Source organism: Nannobrachium achirus (assembly GCF_963921795.1).
Source record: "Nannobrachium achirus genome assembly, chromosome: 14".
NCBI lineage: Eukaryota > Metazoa > Chordata > Actinopteri > Myctophiformes > Myctophidae > Nannobrachium > Nannobrachium achirus.
In genome coordinates this window covers 17,040,841-17,059,818 of record NC_137821.1, presented here as the reverse complement: position 1 = coordinate 17,059,818, position 18,978 = coordinate 17,040,841, and the positions used below count along the sequence as shown (strand labels likewise).

At 43.1% G+C, this 18,978-nt stretch overlaps 1 protein-coding gene across 1 annotated transcript in view; it reads left to right on the top strand.

The window, feature by feature from the left end:
- Positions 1-2,500: 2,500 nt before the first annotated feature.
- col25a1 (collagen type XXV alpha 1 chain) overlaps positions 2,501-18,978 on the top strand; it is a gene marked incomplete at both ends in the record, with an annotated part of 237,583 nt that continues 221,105 nt past the window's right edge. Inside the window, 2 exons of the mRNA XM_080742348.1 lie at positions 2,501-2,797; positions 2,952-3,021. Of these exons, the coding sequence (XP_080598474.1) occupies positions 2,501-2,797; positions 2,952-3,021 (367 nt within the window). The remainder of the gene's footprint in view (positions 2,798-2,951; positions 3,022-18,978) is intronic.

Genomic DNA, 18,978 nt, shown 5'->3' with positions numbered 1-18,978 from the left:
AGAAAGTAGCCAACACTTGAAATATTGGGTATTTAACAAAATATGTTTTTATTGTTTCAAACAGTATTGATCACAATGGGGGGAAATAGTTGAGGGTTGAAATGTGTCAAATGTGTATGTCCCATCTCATTAGCTGGACCAACCATAATCATAAAAAAAAATGCATTGATAATTCAGACCCATAGATATTGCAGGTTCTCATGTACTTTTGTGTACATCATACTTCATCAATATCCCACAACTAGAGTAACTACTAACTAGCCTAGCCCTAGATGAACCGCCAGAGAGAAACATTTAACCCCTTTTAACTAGTTTTAGAGAACCAGACTTTATTACAAGTGTACTTTGACTGCTTTTTTCCGTCTACACCAAATATCTTTGCCAAAAGTAGCCGATCTACAAGCTCTCAATGTGTCGCAAAGTGACTATTGTGAGCTTGAAGATCTGCTGCTCTTGGCAAATGTTCCCTCCCAGAATATGGATGCTGAGGTTCAAGTGGTTAAAATGCAAAAAGTGTGGACAGAAAAACTGACAATGTGATGTCTGTATAGTAGTAGTGTGGTGGTGATGTTTTTGCATTGCAGGTTTTTAGAAGTCATCCTGCATCAATCATTTCTGGACTACATATGAAGAGCGACCATGTTTATTGGGGAGTATCTTAGTCCAAATATTTTTTGGCAACCTAAATTGGGTGGGCCATGTACAAGAAAGGGATGCAAGTCTTTCATGGTTCATTTGATCTAGCTGAAAGCACCCTGAAATTAGATTTGACAGACTGCACTTTGACCCCACAGCCACTTAAGTTTTCCATCCAAACTAATAGCAGTAGCTTATAGAGCCAGAACACCAAACAGTGTGTTGCTTAGCAAGTTGCACACAGAGTACAGACATTGATGTTTTGTGACGTTTATTGTAATATGTGAATTTGATAATAATGAAAACACATGAATGAACACTAGGTAAACATTTGTGGTGCGCTTTCATTTCAAAATCAGAACTTGAATTAATTTAAACACAACATCAAACAGGGTTTAAAAGCAGTATAAGTGAACAGCCAAAAAAGAGGACAACAACAATGATACTAATAATAACTAATTATTAAATATTTATTGTCCACACAAAATTACCTCCTGCATAAAAAGACAGCAGTGGAGTGAAGCGTGTTAGAAATAGGCCACACGGTGGCGCCAAAGACATGCTAATTAATGCATGTTCTCAGATTCAGACACTGTTGATTTGGGTGTTTGTTTTAAGGTAGATGCGCTGGAAAAGGCTATTACGGTATATGAAGAACATGCGTAAGCAAGCCATGGAGACATAATGCTGTCGTCCAAATGTTTCAGGCAGCAGCACAACCGCGAAATAAAAAAATATTCTGTGGAATTATTGAGTGTGTGCGACTGTGCGCCCATGCGACGCAGCGACACAACATGAACATGGCTGGCGCCTGGCGCTATAATAACATGGCTATATTAAATACTTTTTGGTGGTAACAAATCTTTGAATAATTGAATTCCAGCTACAAAGACCAACACAGACAGAAGAATTGGCCCAGGGTCTATCGCCTCAGGCGCACTCGTCTGTGCCCTGGAGTGCTCTGTGGATGACTGACTCAACATCGTCTGTACTACTCTGTAGACAATTTGACATTGATAATTTAATGATCAATTATCCATAATTATTATTAGTGTAGCACTTTGAACAAAGCAATCTTCTAGTTCGTAGGTGATAGGCTAGAGCGTAAATGCTCAAATAATATACAGGGGACTGGAGAGGCGTTTGTTTTACGCGCCACTGTCCCAAAAAAAACGGTAAATTATTCAACTAGTAGGTCTACACCAAAGCATTGGAAACGTGTCTAAATGTGTTTATTCCATCACAATGCCATAGGCTATCTTTGCGTCTTTACGCAGTGATAACACAAAAATAAGCAATGCGTGATTTGATGACTTCAATGTGGAATCATGTAGACGCGCGTGAGGAGCGTGTCAATAAATTATGCTAATCAGCTTGCGCCGACGATTCGGAGGCGTGTTGCTGCCGTAATAACGGGGGGAGCGTGCATGCACCGTGGACACGCATTTGCCACAAGTGGTAGTAATGCTCTTTGTAGTTACAACGTCGGCTATACCTAAACCTGAGATGATTTCCTTAGTTTATTTGCATAATTGACCTTTTGCGTTCGCAGTTGGTTTAATAATTGTTGGTGCAACAGGTTTGCGGAGCCGCTGTCAGTGTCAGCATAGTTCCATTATTATTGTCTTATTGTGGCTCAGGGTTTGAAGCGGAGTGGGGTCTGCATGGTGGTTGGAGAGCAGTGTGTCAGCCAGTCACATATCTGTCGCTGTCACCAGAGCCCACTCACTCCGTTAACGCTGCGTCGCAGGCGCACACACTTTACAAGGGTGCCATCATTTTTCGCGAGTCCGTGCCAGATATAGGCTACACCGTCACCACGCCGATTTACCTCCCAACAGTGCATTAGTTTCAAAGGGTAGTTATGGAGACCGCACAGGCGAGAGGAGCATCTAATTGCGTGGAGAGAATGGACAGAGAAGTGGCGTCCCAGAAAGGACAATATTCCCGCACAGCGGTGCTAAATATTATCTCGTCCTTATGTTCCGTGGCGTCCATTGCCTTTTGCATCTTTCTGAGTATTGGCACTAAAGATATCAGGAACCGGGTCGTGGGACTGGAAAGCGCCGGTGGCGAGCACACCTTCATGCACCCCCTTGGATACTCCATGGATGATTTTAATTCAGTGATTCAAGAAAGAGTCGATGAGATACTGTCTCAGGTAAGAGGACCACATTGAAGATATTTTACCAGGTTGAACGAGCAAAGTATATTGCCTATAACAAGCATGAGCATCACAGTATCTTAAATCTTTTTTATTTTATAATATGCTTGCACTGCACACATAAATTAAAACAGCCATCTTTTTTTCCCAGCACACCTATGAAAATTTTGCCAAGATTCGCATAGCACGAGAAGCATCAGCTGAATGCAACTGTCCACCAGGTAAATGCAATAACTACCAATTACTTTCTGCAGAGCTGTGTGTGTGTGTGTGTGTGTGTGTGTGTGTGTGTGTGTGTGTGTGTGTGCGCGCGCGCGCGCGCGCAAGTGTGTTTGTGCGCGCGCGCAAGTGTGTGTGTGTGTGTGTGTGTGTGTGTGTGTGTGTGTGTGTGTGTGTGTGTGTGTGTGTGTGCGCCGCGCGCGCGTGTCTGTGTGCGCGCGCAGGGCGTGCGTGCGTGCGTGCCTGCCTGCCTGCGTGGTTGCAAGTGCACCTGTGCGCATTTGCATCACCAGGCTGGCTGCAGGTTATTTTTGTGCCAGATCATCAGACAAGTGCTTTTGTAAATATTCATGATGTAATAGCATATGCCATACACAGATCTGTGTTCGTTGTTGGCATAAAAAGAAAACTACCCTACCCCATTAGAAGGCTGCAGACCAGACAGCTGATTCCATTTCACCACTGCACAAATCAGAAACGTTTAACAACTAGGCGACCCTATTGAGAGAAATGAACAGACCCCTAAGGGGTCCTTTAGGTGGTTCCAGTGAGTCCAAAACAAAACACATGAGCCCTATTTAATAGCTGGAAATTCAGAAATTGTGAGTTGTTGTGAGCTTGGTCTTTCTTTTGTGTGAAATATCTTGAAAGATTTTGACAAATTGTTCCATCATGGGCATCCCTGGCAGGCTGGCACAAATGAAAATGTTGGTCCGCAGCCTATAATATGTATCAATTTGGAAGTTCTTGTCTTAACATGAAAAAAGTTTGAGAACCACTGGTCTGGTGGGCTTGTACTTCACACACTTGTTTTCATTTCATTTGAAATGCACCTATCTCACCAGCAGATGGAAACATTTTGTTCACTTCGCCTGCCTCCAGTTTCTCAAAAGAAATTGGGTTAAAGCTATGTCAAGGCAGCACCACAGGCAGATTTGTGAAAATGATTTTAAATGGTGTCACTGTTGTCCAGTTGTAAAAACACATTTAACTGCTGTCCCTCTTAGGCAGAAAGGAGCTATATAGTCTGGTAGGAGGCTATAGCGCCCACGCACCCGAAAGATATATTTTTCTAACCTACCTTTTTAGAATCCTTAAGGTGTCTAGTTAATGAATTTTGATGTTCCCAGAGCCAATTCGTGTCCGATATATGTTTTTTTTAACCATATGTTGTGTCCGTCCTGGATTTTCGGCTGTCAAAAATACAAACTTTAAATCAACATAGCTTGTGAACTATACATCCGACAGAAACCATTCACCCCATTTTATGTTCGTTTTTGCGAGATGAATTGATTGATATGAAGATTTGCCATGGTTCCATCATGTTTAGTGCATTAAAACCCAAATAAACAGAAAAAAAGTTAAAATTCGCCTAAAATGGATCACAACAACTCCTCCCCCATGCACCCTATTGATATATTTTTTCAAACATTTGCATTTTTACAATCTTCAAGATGTGTAGTAAACAAATGTTGATGTTCCCCACTTGAAATATTGACACATGTATGTTTATTCTGGCATAGTGTTTGCTATAGTGAATTTTCGCAAATGCAAAAAAGAGAATGTAAAATCTACATAAAGTCTTAACTATACATTATTCTGAGACAAATGTCCAATTTGTCTGTTTCATTTTGGCATGAGGCATTGAGGGAGATGGCTAGTGACATAATATGTACATTTATGGATCACCAATACTCAAATAAATGCTAAAATGCAGGCAATTCAGTAGGCAGAATGGGGCTAGAGGACATTTACCAATACAAATGAAGTTTATTTTATTTATTTATTTTCAAATTGTTAATATGAATGCTTTTTTAGGTGCTTTAGAGCCAGGGTTTAATTGTGCCTACAGTAACACTAACCCAAATATACCGTACATGACGTCTTAATTATATGATATGCATAGACAAATTACCCTATTTGGTTATATTTTGGCATGACATGTCATGCCAAAATACCATTTCATGCCAAGATTTGATTCTAGACATTCCAATGAAACCAACCTTGTCATGCCACCTTGTCGGGCAGGGGGGTAAATGCCTAATGATTCAAAGATGGACAACATTTTGGCAAGGGATTAGATTAGATTAGATATCTTTATTATCCACAAGGGAAATTTGTTTTGCTCGGGTCAGTGCATATCAAGACAATACATAAATATACAATACAATAAAACACCCAGCAAAGTACTTCAGTTCTATAAAAAGTATAACATAATTCTAAATATTAAAAGGTATTTAAAAGAAAGCAAAGTCCTCCATCCACACTGTAGAACACTTATGTTTGTGTGTGTGTGTGTGTGTGTGTGTGTGTGTGTGTGTGTGTGTGTGTGTGTGTGTGTGTGTGTGTGTGTGTGTGTGCGTGTGTGCGTGCGTGCGTGCGCGCACATGCATGCACGTGTGTCCGTCCATGTCCAGTTCATCCGGGCACCTGTGTATGTGTGTGCGTGTATTCTGGTCCAGTTGAGGTGAATCAGGTGTTGGGGGGGGTTGTGTTTATTGAGGAGCCTAATGGCAGAGGGGATGAAACTGGCACTGGCCTTTGCCCTCTTGAGTGTAGAGGCGTCATATCTCCTAGCCGAGGGCAGGATCTTGAAACAGGTGCTGAGATTATGAGTTGGGTCTCTCACGATCTTTGCTGCTTTTTTCACTGTCCTCTGGTCGTAGAGATGCTGAAGGGCAGAGCACTGCATCCCACAGAGCTTAGACCCCACTGAGGTTACCCTCCTTAGCCTTGTTGGCCTCTGAGAGACCCCCGTACCAGGCCAGGAAGGAGAAGGTAAGGAGGCTCTCTATATGGCAGATGTAGAAGCTGCGAAGGATGGGGGGGCAACATCCATATATCTCAGCCTCTGTAGGAGGTAGGTCCGCTGCTGACACTTTGCAAAGATGGCCTGTGTGCTGTCATTAAAAGTCAACCCACTGTCAATAGTGGTCCCAAGATATTTGTAGCTGCTGACCCTCTCCACCAGCTCTCCTCCCAGTGTCAGCTGAGGAACAGGGTCAAGGTCATCATCCTTCCTCCGGGGGCTTATGAGAAGCTCTTCACATTCAGCTGGAGGTAGTGCTCCTCACACCACTGGTGAAGCTTCTCTGCTTCCTCTTCAAAGTGAGCAGGGCAGTTTGAGGTGTCCACCAGAGCAGTATCGTCCTCAAACTTCACAGCCATGCTCGCACTGTCTGAGCCCCTCAGGTTGTTGGTATAGAAGGAGAACAGGACTGGGGAAATCACTGTCCCCTGGGGGGCACCAGTAGATGTAATCAGGACAGAAGACGAGGAGTTGTTGACCTTAACAAACTGCTCACTTTTAAGGAGGAGGTCCATTATCCAGAGGATCATGTGAGGATCCACCTGGAGATAAAAGGCCATCACCAATTTTCAAATGGACCCTTGAGCTTTCACCTTGATTTATGTGAATGTAAATGCGTGAAAGCCTCCCCCTGTACAGACATGCCAAATTTAGGACAATCTCATGCAGTGTTGGGTAAGAGCCATGTAGTTGTTTTTACTGTCTGTATAGGGGCAGCATAGCTGAATGGTTAGGGAGGCCGCCTGGGGAACCAGAGCCCCTGGTTGACCCAGGTTCGATTCCAGGCAAGGGTTCCAATGTCCATGTGTGTGGAGGAAAATAGTTATCTATCTATCTGCATCTCAACTCAACACAATTAAAAGTTTTAACATTTCTAAAGCACGTTAACATGACCAGGTAATCCAAAGTGCTGTACTGTACAGATGCACTACAGTGTTCTATATATGTAGTACAGTCGTCTGAAGCTGCACTAGAGTGGTCAACAGAACACAACAGTGGTCTACAGATGCACTACAGTGGTCTGAAGATGCACCAGAGTGGTCAACAGAACACAACAGTGGTCCACAGATGCACTAGAATGGTCTACAGATCACAACAGTGGTCTATATATGTCGTACAGTGGCCTACATATACACTATAGTGTCTGCAGATGCAATACAGTGCTCTACAGATGTACTAGAATGGTCTACAGGTGGACAACAGTGGTCTACAGATGTTGTACAGTGGTCAACAGATGCACTACTGTGGTCTATGCAGGACAGCCCAGGCTCTGCAACAGCTTGCCCCTACACATCAAGAGCTGCCCAGTCGTCTGATATTTCAGGACTTTATTAAAGACTTGCCTGGTCTTTAGCTGAGACTGGCAGCCGATGATTTTCCTTTACTGATGCTAATGTTTTGCTTTCGTTTATTTTGGTATTCATTGGTATTTTATTGAAAATGTCTTTATATATTGCATTGTTATGTTGTTTTCTATTTTAACTGTACAACACTTTGGGTGACCTGGTCATGTTAAATGTGCTTTAGAAATGTTTACCGGTAATTGTGTTGAGTCGAGATGCAGTGGTCTAGATAGACAGACAGACAGACAGAGGAACCCTTGCCTGGAATCAAACCTGGGTCAACCAGGGGCTCTGGTTCTCCAGGCGGGCTCCTTAACCATTCAGCTATGCCGCCCCTATAAAGACAGTAATAAAAACTACATGGTTCTTGAGATTGTCCTAAATTTGGCATGTCTGTACAGGAGAGGCTTTCACGCATTTGAATCATTAGGCATTTACCCCCCTGCCCGACAAGGTAGCATGACAAGGTTGGTTCCATTGGAAACTTGAGGTTGTCTAGAATCAAATCTTGGCATGAAATGGTATTTTGGCATGACATGTCATGCCAAATTAAAACAAAATAGGGAAATTTGTCTATGCATATAATTTAATGAAGACGTCATGTATATTTGAAATTGTTTGCAGATATCCAAAACTGTAGGCAAAATTAAAACCTGGCACTATGTTTTGAATTTGGATGGGATTTGTGTATCAAGCACCCAAAGCAATCATATTAACAATTTGAATAAAATAAAATAAAAAATAAACTTCATTTGTATTGGTAAATGTCCTCTGGCCCCATTCTGCCTATTGAATTGCCTGCATTTTAGCATTTATTTGAGTATTGATGATCCATAAATGTACATATTATGTCACTAGCCATCTCCCTCAATGCCTTATGCCAAAATTAAACAGACAAATTGGACATTTGTCTCAGAATAATGTATAGTTAAGACCTTATGTAGATTTTACATTCTCTTTTTTGCATTTGCGAAAATTCACTATAGCAAACACTATGCCAGAATAAACATACATGTGTCAATATTTCAAGTGGGGAACATCAACATTTGTTTACTACACATCTTGAAGATTGTAAAAATGCAAATGTTTGAAAAAATATATCAATAGGGTACATGGGGGAGGAGTTGTTGTGATCCATTTTAGGCGAATTTGAACTTTTTTTCTGTTTATTTGGGTTTTAATGCACTAAACATGATGGAACCATGGCAATCAATTCATCTCGCAAACACAAACATAAAATGGGGTGAATGGTTTCTGTCGGATGTATAGTTCACAAGCTATGTTGATTTAAAGTTTGTATTTCTCACAGCCGAAAATCCAGGACGGACACAACATATGGTTAAAAAAAACATATATCGGACACGAATTGGCTCTGGGAACATCAAAATTCATTAACTAGACACCTTAAGGATTCTAAAAAGGTAGGTTAGAAAAATATATCTTTCGGGTGCGTGGGCCCTATAGCCTCCTACCAGACTAATAGAGAGAACGCTATATTTACCCCTGAATATCCCATGAACCTGCTTTCATATTGATGCTTGACAATAAATGATGTTGAGAAATTGGCTTAGCGAGCTGAATATTGTATACAGTATTACTCTCTGTGGCTCAAATGTGTTAACACTACTGTAAAAGGAACCTCGTTGTTTGTGAGATTTTACAATATTATAGGCTACAAGTTTACAGTTTTAGCAGTGGAATTTACATTGATTAGATTGTTGTTGGGTATATTTATTGGTTGGCTGTTGTAGCACAGAGCATTTGCCAGAGAGACAAGTGAAGTCTTAAACCACAACAGTGTTTTCCACATGACTGTGTTGTCAGTCATATCTCCACACAGTCAGGAAGACAAGTTTACATTACTGGATTGTTGGCAGCCTTGGGCTCCGTGCCAGATGTAAATGATGGATGCAGTTCTAAACTTCATCGGAGACACCCTGTCCACAGCAGTACTCGTGTTGTATATATTTCTTTTAAAAGGAACGTACGGTTGAATACTTTAATCATTGTGTTGAACGGTTCCTCTAAACATCCTCAACCACTGTCCGTCATGTGACGTGTGATGAGTGACAAACACCAAAGCCAGTCTAATGAATGCATCTTTCATCCTCATCGTGGAGATTTAAGAAAGGGGAGTCCTTGCAGCCAGAATGACTACAGTTTATTTTAGCAAATCAAACAGCCCTAGGCCCAATAGCTGCCTCCACCAAGAGCTGTCGTTGAACCTCGTGTGAGCATATGCTAGAACTCCTGTCTATGAAACCACTCTGGTGAACCACGATATACAGTATACCAGCCCACAGCAGAACTGCAGGTTTCATAACCAACCATATGAATGCTTTCTGATGGTGACTTATCCATATTGCCGCCTTTTTTAATAGCAAGCCGTGGTTATAGAAAAGAAAAATCAAGCATGCCGCCAGTCACACTTTGAGGTTCTAAAATATTTTTTGCATGTTTATGAATTGGTTGAAATGGGTAATCAATTGCATATATGATGATTCATCCGCTGCGCAAATGTCTCTTTATTTAATGAGCCAGAAGCCCTGGAAATATAAAGAATAATGAGCCCACTCACGATCATGGCAGTTTCTGCTCTAAATCCCTATCACATGTGGGGCGTTGCATTCGTGTTGCGCCCACCGCATCTCTGTTGGGGGACAAAAATAAAGCAATGAAAACATTTCACACCAAATGAAGCGCAACAATGCTAAACCGACATGGCACTCGGAGCACCGTCTTTGAAGCTGGATAAATGGCAGGCAAGCACTTGCATTTGATTAAATCCTGCCAAGTATTTACCACTCTGCGTTAACTCTTGCTATAGTGCGCACATGGAAATAACATTGCCCTGTAAATACATCAGATTTGAACGTGATTACTGTAGTTCATGTAGTTGTTTGTCTAGGTTCCACCGTAGTTTGGTGATGCTGAAGTGAAGGTGGCTATGTTCTTCTAGGCCAAGTATCAGAATAAACATACTGTAGCATTGGCTGCATTTGCTTTCCACTACCAATGCTGTCTGGTGTCTGGTAGTGTAGTGTTGTGCTATTTGGCTAAACACTTATGAGCCTGTATGTTGCTGAGTCACACGCCACTCTCAAGTGGCTCTCCTTCCAAGTGTCTTAATTGTTTCATTATTGGCAGGGCTGTTTTCTCTTTTTTTTTGTTGCCTACCTTCCTTTTCCCCTGGGATGGGGATTCAAAGCAAGCCGCCTGGTTCTTTAATGGCCACTTTATAAGAATGTGCACTAGTCGGCAAGGAGAAGTGCTATTCTGTTAACTTGTTTACTCTTGCCCTGAATCCCCTTACCTTCGACAGCCACCCCTCCATCCCCTTAATTCAGCAACGCTGCTTGAAGCTAACACTTAATAACACATATATTAATATTACACTATGATGAGGTCACCGGTTCACCTCCCGTCTCTGGTCCTGAGCAAGACACTTGGCCCTCAGCTACTATAGGTGAAGCTGAATTTCCCTATGGGATTAATAAGGTCTACAAATCCGCCCCACATGGAAAGTAATTTCCTGCAGTAGTAAGCTAAATGCAAAACTACACAAACAGTTGTTGGGGTATTTGCCAAGTACATTTACACGTACCTGTAATTTGTCCTTTGTATTTACCCATCCTAGCTGTAACACATTGGATGCCGTTGATTAAATAATGATTTAATCGCAAAGTGACAGGGGTTTTTCCTTATTTCGGAGGATCTGAGTAAAAGTAATTAGAGTAAATGTAACCAGAGTAATTCAGGTTTTTCGTCGCAATTGTATTTTCTTTCACCCAGGACAGAACAATGACAATCGCGGCCATCAGTGCTTTTATAACAGTCGGTAGAGAAGGGCTTGTTTTAAACATGAACGTGATCTGGAGTTTGATTACGAGATACATCCACTTTTGTGAATCTCATAACATTAGCCTGTATGGAAAACCGGATTTCCTGATTGAGCTATCTCCCGTTGCATTGTGGGAATTTGAGTTTTTCTCTTCAGCCGACGGCACACAGGGACATCAAAGAGCCACACGCCAAACGCGTCGACGGCATCCATCCAGTGTGTTAAGAACAGGGATCTCTATTCGGTCTCTATTCGGCCGGTCAACCCACCTTGTGACCAAGTTGTGTGACCACGAGAGGACTCCCATCCTTTTGTTCCCTCGTCATGACTTCTGGCTTAAACCGTACAAGCTGTGCCAATATCCCCAGATATGAAATGGGTTACTGGATTAGCGACAGGCCTTTTGAATGTACCTCGCTCTGTGTGGTTTTGGTGTTGGTTCTGTAGGTGCCTGCATGGGCTGTGTAATTACTGAGTGCTAGTTAAAGCTGAGCAGGCTCCTGTGACCAGCTGTGTTTGGTTAGCGACAGCGAGCCGGGATATAGGCTGTGTTGGTGAGCAGCAAGAGCCTGACATCATGATTTTGGCGTCTGTGAGCCACGCGGGGGGTAAGCTGGTCTAGAGTCACTGATGGCTCACTGTGTGTGTGTGTGTGTGTGTGTGTGTGTGTGTGTGTGTGTGTGTGTGTGTGTGTGTGTGTGTGTGTGTGTGTGTGTGTGTGTTAAATAGACCCTCTGAAATCCAGATGTAATCCATGATGAATTCACTGTATTGTTGTACGGTGTAGACAATACCGTAGTCCCGCGGTTATTGTTCTAATCAAGAACTTTTTCCATGTTTGTATGGGGAAAAAAAGAAATAGAAAACGTCCTCCCCCACTCTGTACTGAGATTTCCACACGGAATCATTTGATGTGATGTGATTCATCGTGATAAATGACCTGATGTGGCACAATTTGCCCTAGTTCTCCGCTCTCGCACAAAAAGTATGCTGTCAGGGTCAATATGCAGGGAAATGGCACAGTGGGGCCTTATATTGTACCTTTTGACACAGCAGTTTTCAGAGGGGTTGAACAAGTAATGCTATCTAAGTGCACTGGTAATGGCTGCAGGGTTGGGGTTGAAAGGCTGGCGCAATACTCCATTTTCCGTACATTAACCTGAGGGGAGCGTTCTAAAGAGGGAAGGGGGGGGGGCAGAGCGGCACAATCTTTTTATACAGTATGAACAATCTTGCAATGGAAGGCTGACCTGGAGATTGAAGACAAGCACCTCAGGCTGCTAAAAAAATGAAATGTTGGAATGGGCTGCTGTAGGAATAAAGGATGAAAATGCTCAGTTCAGCTCTGACATCCTTTGTGGGATAGCCGTTGGCAATGACCGTGAGCGTCAATCCGTCTGGAATAAAGGCAGAGAGATTGGAAATCTGGTCCCCGGCTATTTCTACTGTTTCTGCTCAGGAGATCAGAACAACAGGGGTTTCCATGACCGCAGCGCAACAGCACACTCCACAATTGAATTAAGGAATGCCCCCGCTTTCTGTTTGACATGCAGTCACTCCATCAAGATAGTCTACTTTTAAGGTTTGTGGTCATAAGAAAATTAATGTATTTTTTTTCTCTCCGCCAAGCTTTCATTGTGATTTCTGCACCAGGTTGTATTTTAGGATAATGAAGTTTGAACTAGTAAACCTGGGAGTGTGCTGACCAAATAGTTATGGACATAGACGTGGGTCATCATTGTTTAAATCTGATCCATGGCCTGTGTGGCCTGTTCTCCATGCTTTTGAATGTTGTCATCACTCTACTATTCAGAAGAACTGATGGTCCTGAAAATGTGCCTTTTAGGGTCTATAAAGTAGCTTATATATATATAGTCAACATGCTTTGTTTTATTTGAAGCCAAAGGAATGTTTTTGCTGTAAGATGGCTGGCATTCAAGAGGTTTTCCTCTCCTCGTTCTGTCCTGTGTGATGTTCGAGTAGAGTCAAAGGTTTATCACTGGCTGCTACATAGCTGATTGATAGCTTGTTGTTTAAATATTGAAGGGATGGGGTTGCCTGGTGGCTCAGCCAGTTAGTGCACAGACCACATAGCCCTTATGAGACACAGTTCGAATCCAACTCCTATCATGTTTTGCATGTCTCCCCTCTCTCTGACCGAGGTGGTCTCTTGACACTCTCCCGTCTAATACAAAAAGCATAACATGCCCCCAAAAATGTCTTTCAAGGGGAAACATTTTTTATTATTAATCAGCTTGACAAGGACAGATAATGTGGGAATTCAACAGTGCACCTGTTCTGCTCCAAAATGACCCCACCCACTGAACTCCAGTGAAGGAAGTTTGTGGGAGTCCCTGTTGTGGGACACCCCCTGGACTCTCCTGATTTACCTCTGTAAGAGGTGCGTGGGCGGTGGATCTTCAACAAAAGAAGGCTCACACACGCTGCGGCCTGAGCTCAACCCCTGCACGTTGCCCACATACTCGTCCCTGTCCCACCGGGATTCAAGGGGAGTTTGAGAGACCAAAAGAATGTTTGACAGAGTGATTCATATTATGACACAGTTCTGAAACAGATGGCCCGCTATTCAATAAAGCCTGGTGGAATCTGCTGCATCCATGCGTTGAGACATACAATGGTTCAGGCTGCTGCAGTTTTTAAGAACCTTTCTGGTAATGCGCTTAGTTACACAGCCCACGGTTTATTTACTCTCAAATGAACTCATTTTTCAAAGTGATTTTTCACATTCAATTTTAACTTTGTGTTCCCCCTGAATGATTTTGTGTTTCATATCCCATGTGTTTTCCATCGTTCCTTTCTGCTCATTTTGTGTTTTCTCTCTGTGGGTCTGCTATCGGAATTAGCCGCTTAAGCCTAGTGGCACTCAAACAGCATGACACAGTTGTAAATGCAAACTCTTCACACAAGGGGTTGCTCTGTTATTTGGTCTGCGAGCGGCAGCAGAGATGGCAATGTCAGTCTGTCCTTCCAACTGTCCTCCGTACGGCATTTTCTGTGCACCTTCATAACAAAGGGTGAACCCTACTGATGTTGGTGACCCCATGTCCCCTGTGCCACCCAGAGGCAATGTACCCACTGCTGTATTGATTGATTGAACATTTTATTAGACAAAAAGGGAGAACAATACAAGTATAGTCAATACAATAAACATGTAGTACAGTACAAGTAGTTAAACACCCTGCCTAAAAGGAACATCCCAAATAAGTCCCTTTACAGTCTTTTTTTTTACGTTTGAAGTGTATTCAATTCATGGACATAACAAATAGCAAGCAAAGAAAACATTCAATATTGTTGCAGTTATAAAAACACTATATGTACAGGATAGGGGAAACAAGGTGGTTGGGGCTAAGGTAAGTAGCCTGGCGGGGCCTGACGTCATACTGCGTTCACTCACTCATTCCTTCCCCAGTATAACGTCTGGCCTTCGGCCTATTGGCAGCTTGAACAGTGGGCGGGAGTACTTGCCTTGACTGACAGACTCCTCTAACCAATCAGCATAGCAAAGCATCTCTCAGCCAGTCGGAAGAACGGCAAACAAACACGTTCTTTCGGCCGATAAATTCCGTTGGGCATCCCCCGTGTTCCTTTTTAATTGTTGTAATTGATTCCAACTCTGAAATAACTGCACTTATTGCTTGTTTTATCGTTAGAGCGTTAACTGTTACACTTGCATCGCGAGGGCAGCCATTGTTGTTTTGAAAATGCTGCAGCATGCGTCACCGTCTACACATGGACCAATCAGGGAAAGCTTTTCACTTGTTGTCAGGAAGACTACGTTTGTTGTGCGGACAGCAGTCACTGATTGGCCCCGATCAGAAAATAATCAGTATACTCGCTGCCTATACCCAGAAGGCCAGACGTTATACTGGGGAAGGAATGAGTGAGTGAACGCAGTATGACGTCAGGCCCTGCCAGGCTTTAAGGTAAGGCCTCTCTCTGGCCTCCTGAAAGGGGAGTTTTCAGGGCAGTTTTGAAGGAGGCCAGTAAGCTACATGTTTTAAGGGAGGTAGTAAAGGAATTCCACACCTGGGTGGCGGTGTTGTAGAAGGAGAATTTACCCATATTTGTCTTATGGGTTTGTGTTACCAGATTGTTGTGTGCGCTCCCTCTGGTGTTGTGGCTGTGGGTGTGGGTGTCGCTAACGTTTTGGAGATGTTTGGTCAGATATGCGGGTACTGTATGTACTGTATATCTCAAAATCGAATTTGCAGATCAACATAAAACCTTGTGTGCATTCATGCTCCCCGGAGGATTAACCCTAATCATTTGAGTGACCCCATGGCCTTGCCTCTAGTTCCACCCTCTAGCCAAAACACAGGATCACATAATCCAATGTGCAGAATACAGGATGAACCCTACTGATATTGATGACCCCATGGCCTTTTCCTCTAGCACCCCTCCTTCAGTGATTATACACAGGACTGGAGGGCGGGCTGTACTCACGACGTAATAAAAAACTTTCCTGCGATAATGTTTTTCACGGGACGATCGCGCTATGAACGGTAAACATGAACGGACCGTCATTTTCAAAAAGGGTGTGTGAGCAAGCGCGAGGCTCCCAGTGCACTTCACATAAAAATCCTAGACTGCAGACTGCAAGTGAAGAGAACTAGTAGGAAATGGGAACCCCTGAGGTGCTCCCCACATGCCTATGCACTTCTCCTCCACCAAAACCTCCTCTCCCTTCTTCCTGCATCGCACAGCCCTGTGGCTTTGTGCCTCAGGACTTTTAGCCTTAGCAGGCTTGGTGGGCGGGGTGGGGTAGGGTGGGGTGGGGTGGGGGGCACAGATTGCACTGGTCTGTCCTCCGTCAGCCTAATAAGAACAGGCACTACAAATAAAAATGGGTTGGTAAGCACAAAAAAAAAGAAGAATAAGAAGAAAACATCAGTACGCGCCGTTTGGAAGCTCTATAATGTTGCCAAATGTGCCTCTCGTGCAAGCTACAGTATGGCCAGTAGGTCCTCATCCTTCCCCCAAGTATTGTCTTTGATTTTGAAAATAATGTCCCAATGACATATGCTCATTAGAGCATGCACAATATGTAATGTTGACGTTCCCAATGCGTTATGCCATGAGTGTGATGTCTTATTCCTTTAATCCTTAGACTTCGGCCAGCTTTTCTTCTGGGCTGTTGGGTATTGTATCGTGTTCTTGGTACTCTTGGTCGTTAATCTATTATAAATGAGCCGCTTTGGCAGAGCCAAATAATTCTTCCATATTTCACCATCATCTCAGACAAGGGCTCCCCGGATCGAAAATCCTGAAACATTATGAAACATGAATACAGAACCAGTCTGATTTTGTTATGAATATGAATGAGGTGGTCAGGAGAGGATAGACCCGGCCACATAGAGTTGCTTCTCATTATGTCCTCAGTGCATGACAGTCCTGGAATAGACACTCGCAGTTAAAACTCTTTCAAACAATGAGCCGAGTCCAAAGCAAACCTGCGTCCGGCAACGTAGAGCAAAGTGCAGCTTTGCCAGCCGTCCTTTCCGCGAACATTTATTTACAGTGGCTGCAGAGTGATCATTAGGACCGACGTGCAGTAGTGTCCCCCATTCAATTTTAAATCCATTTGAGTCTCAGCAAAAACAAGCAAGCGATTCCTCAAAAATGTCCAAAGGCAACTGGGGCTCTGGGCGACTTTTCAAAGTGAAACAAGTGAGGGAAACAAATGATCCTTTGCCCAGTCGGCTGGCCAAGTGATGTATGCTCCCAGGCTCCCCTGGGGCGCCAAGAGGTCGGCCTCAAAGAATAAAAGCTGGATTGGAGCGTTGGGTCTTTTCCTGTCCACGAGGCCACACACCATTAGACTTCCAGTGTGTCTGCCCGTGGAAGGGACTCTTCCTCATCTTCCCTCTCCTTTTCTGTCTCTGTTTGACATACAGCAGGGGTCAACAGGGGGTCCGGGACCCTTAGGGGGTCCTCAGAGTTACTACAGGGGGTCCTCCAAATCTACCAATCCTTTTTATATTAACAACTTGAGCCCTAGTGTCCATATTCTGAGAACTGTAGCCAAAAATAGCAGATCTACAAGCTCACAACGCCGTGTAGATCTTGTAGATTGGCTATTTTTGGAAAAGAGGTTTGGTGTAGAGGGGAAAAAGAGCAGACTAAGTACAGAGTAATAGGTCAAGTTTACTAAGTATTGACGGTTCAAGTGGTTAAATATCTGAAAACACAAATTGACATGAATCCAAAATACACTGATGATTGTGCTGTCAAACAAACTATATGGAATCTATGATAAGGTTGTGGGGGTCCCTGCTTCATCTCTCCCTCAACTAAGGGGTCCTTGGCCTGAAAACGTTGAAGACCCCTGACATACAGTAATGACTTGAGACTTTGCCCAGGATCTATTTGTTCAATGCCAAAACCAAAATATATCGAAACAGATATTAGAGCCAGTAATGGACTTAATCTTGCTCATGTAGGTTAATTCCGCAGATACATATTGTGAAGCATGTTGTGAGCTTGTATTTTCACAATGTTTGCCTCTTTCAATCTATACTATAATTTTGCGAATGTCTGAGTGAGTGAGTGAGTGTCTGTCTGTCTGTCTGTCTGTCTGTCTGTCTGAAACAGCGTTTCTCCTCAGTGGCTGGAGCAATTGATCTGAAATCGCATCACCATTAGCATATGAACACACCTAACATAACTGTGAAGCCCGTTTGTCACTTTCACAAATCATATACTGTATATTAGCATTTTTATGGTGTATCTACTATCTATTCTGCATCTAGCATGAGGCACATCTATTCTGCATCTAGCATGAGGCAACATGTTTAACCAGCTCTCTCTCTCTGTGTGTGTGTGTGTGTGTGTGTGTGTGTGTGTGTGTGTGTGTGTGTGTGTGTGTGTGTGTGTGTGTGTGTGTGTGTGTGTGTGTGTGTGTGTGTGTGTGTGTGCAGGCAGGCGGGTGTGTGCGCAGGCGGGTGGGCGGGTGGGCGGGCGGGCTGGGGGGGGGGGGGGGGGGGTAGACATTAAACGAAACGGGTATTTCTTACATTGATGCTCCTACATATTATCATGCAAGCACCAGTTAAAGTTACTTTCCATCCCTCATACATACTGTATGCACAGTGCACATCCCATAACCCACACTGCACATCATTTTGGAGCTCATATCTTTGAACGGGTAAGGGCTAGTTAAGTAATAATTGACAATTTGGCCAATTTGGTATTAAAAAAGGTCTTAAAGTTCATTAAATTGTAACATAGGAAATGAATGCATTTATACTGCATGTTGGTTTGTTTACTGTTGAGTGAGAAAGCAATATTGCACATTAAAGCTAATCATCTGGGGACCCCCCACACAAATCATTTGGAAGCACTGCTCTAGATCTAGAGATGGAGGAATTATTAAACAACATAATAGAGTGAGACCATTCATTCACCCTGACTTTTCTCATGAACTCAAGCTGTGATGCTAAAAATAATCGTACAGTATGTGGCTCTCTAATTAATGGAACCATCGCCTGTACAATGGTACATTTCCCGACCACTTTGCATTTTTATTGGTCATATATTTTTATATGGCCAGTAAATGTTTATGAATATTGCAGTTTTTCTTGTTCTCCCGTGTCCAAAGAAAATTCACAATTTATGCAAGAGGTCAACCAATCGAGTTCAGTTTGTCCAACATTGCCTCGGCCAATTTCAGATGCCCAATCCGAGGCGGGTTCATCTGTCTCCTGCCTCAATGGCTGTGGCTGCGTCTGTATTCAGTAAAGAAGACCTCGCGACCAGAGAATGTTGCCATAATGGTCCGCAGTATGCATGAGCCATACTTTCAGGGGCCCCTCCACTTGTATCTGATGAAGAAGAGGGTAGAAACAGCTGTGTAAGCCACAGCTAAGGCCTGGAAAATCCGGTGGTGAGCAAGGCAACCTTTTTGCATTTTAATTTAATTGGATGGTCACTTGATATGGGCTGAGCC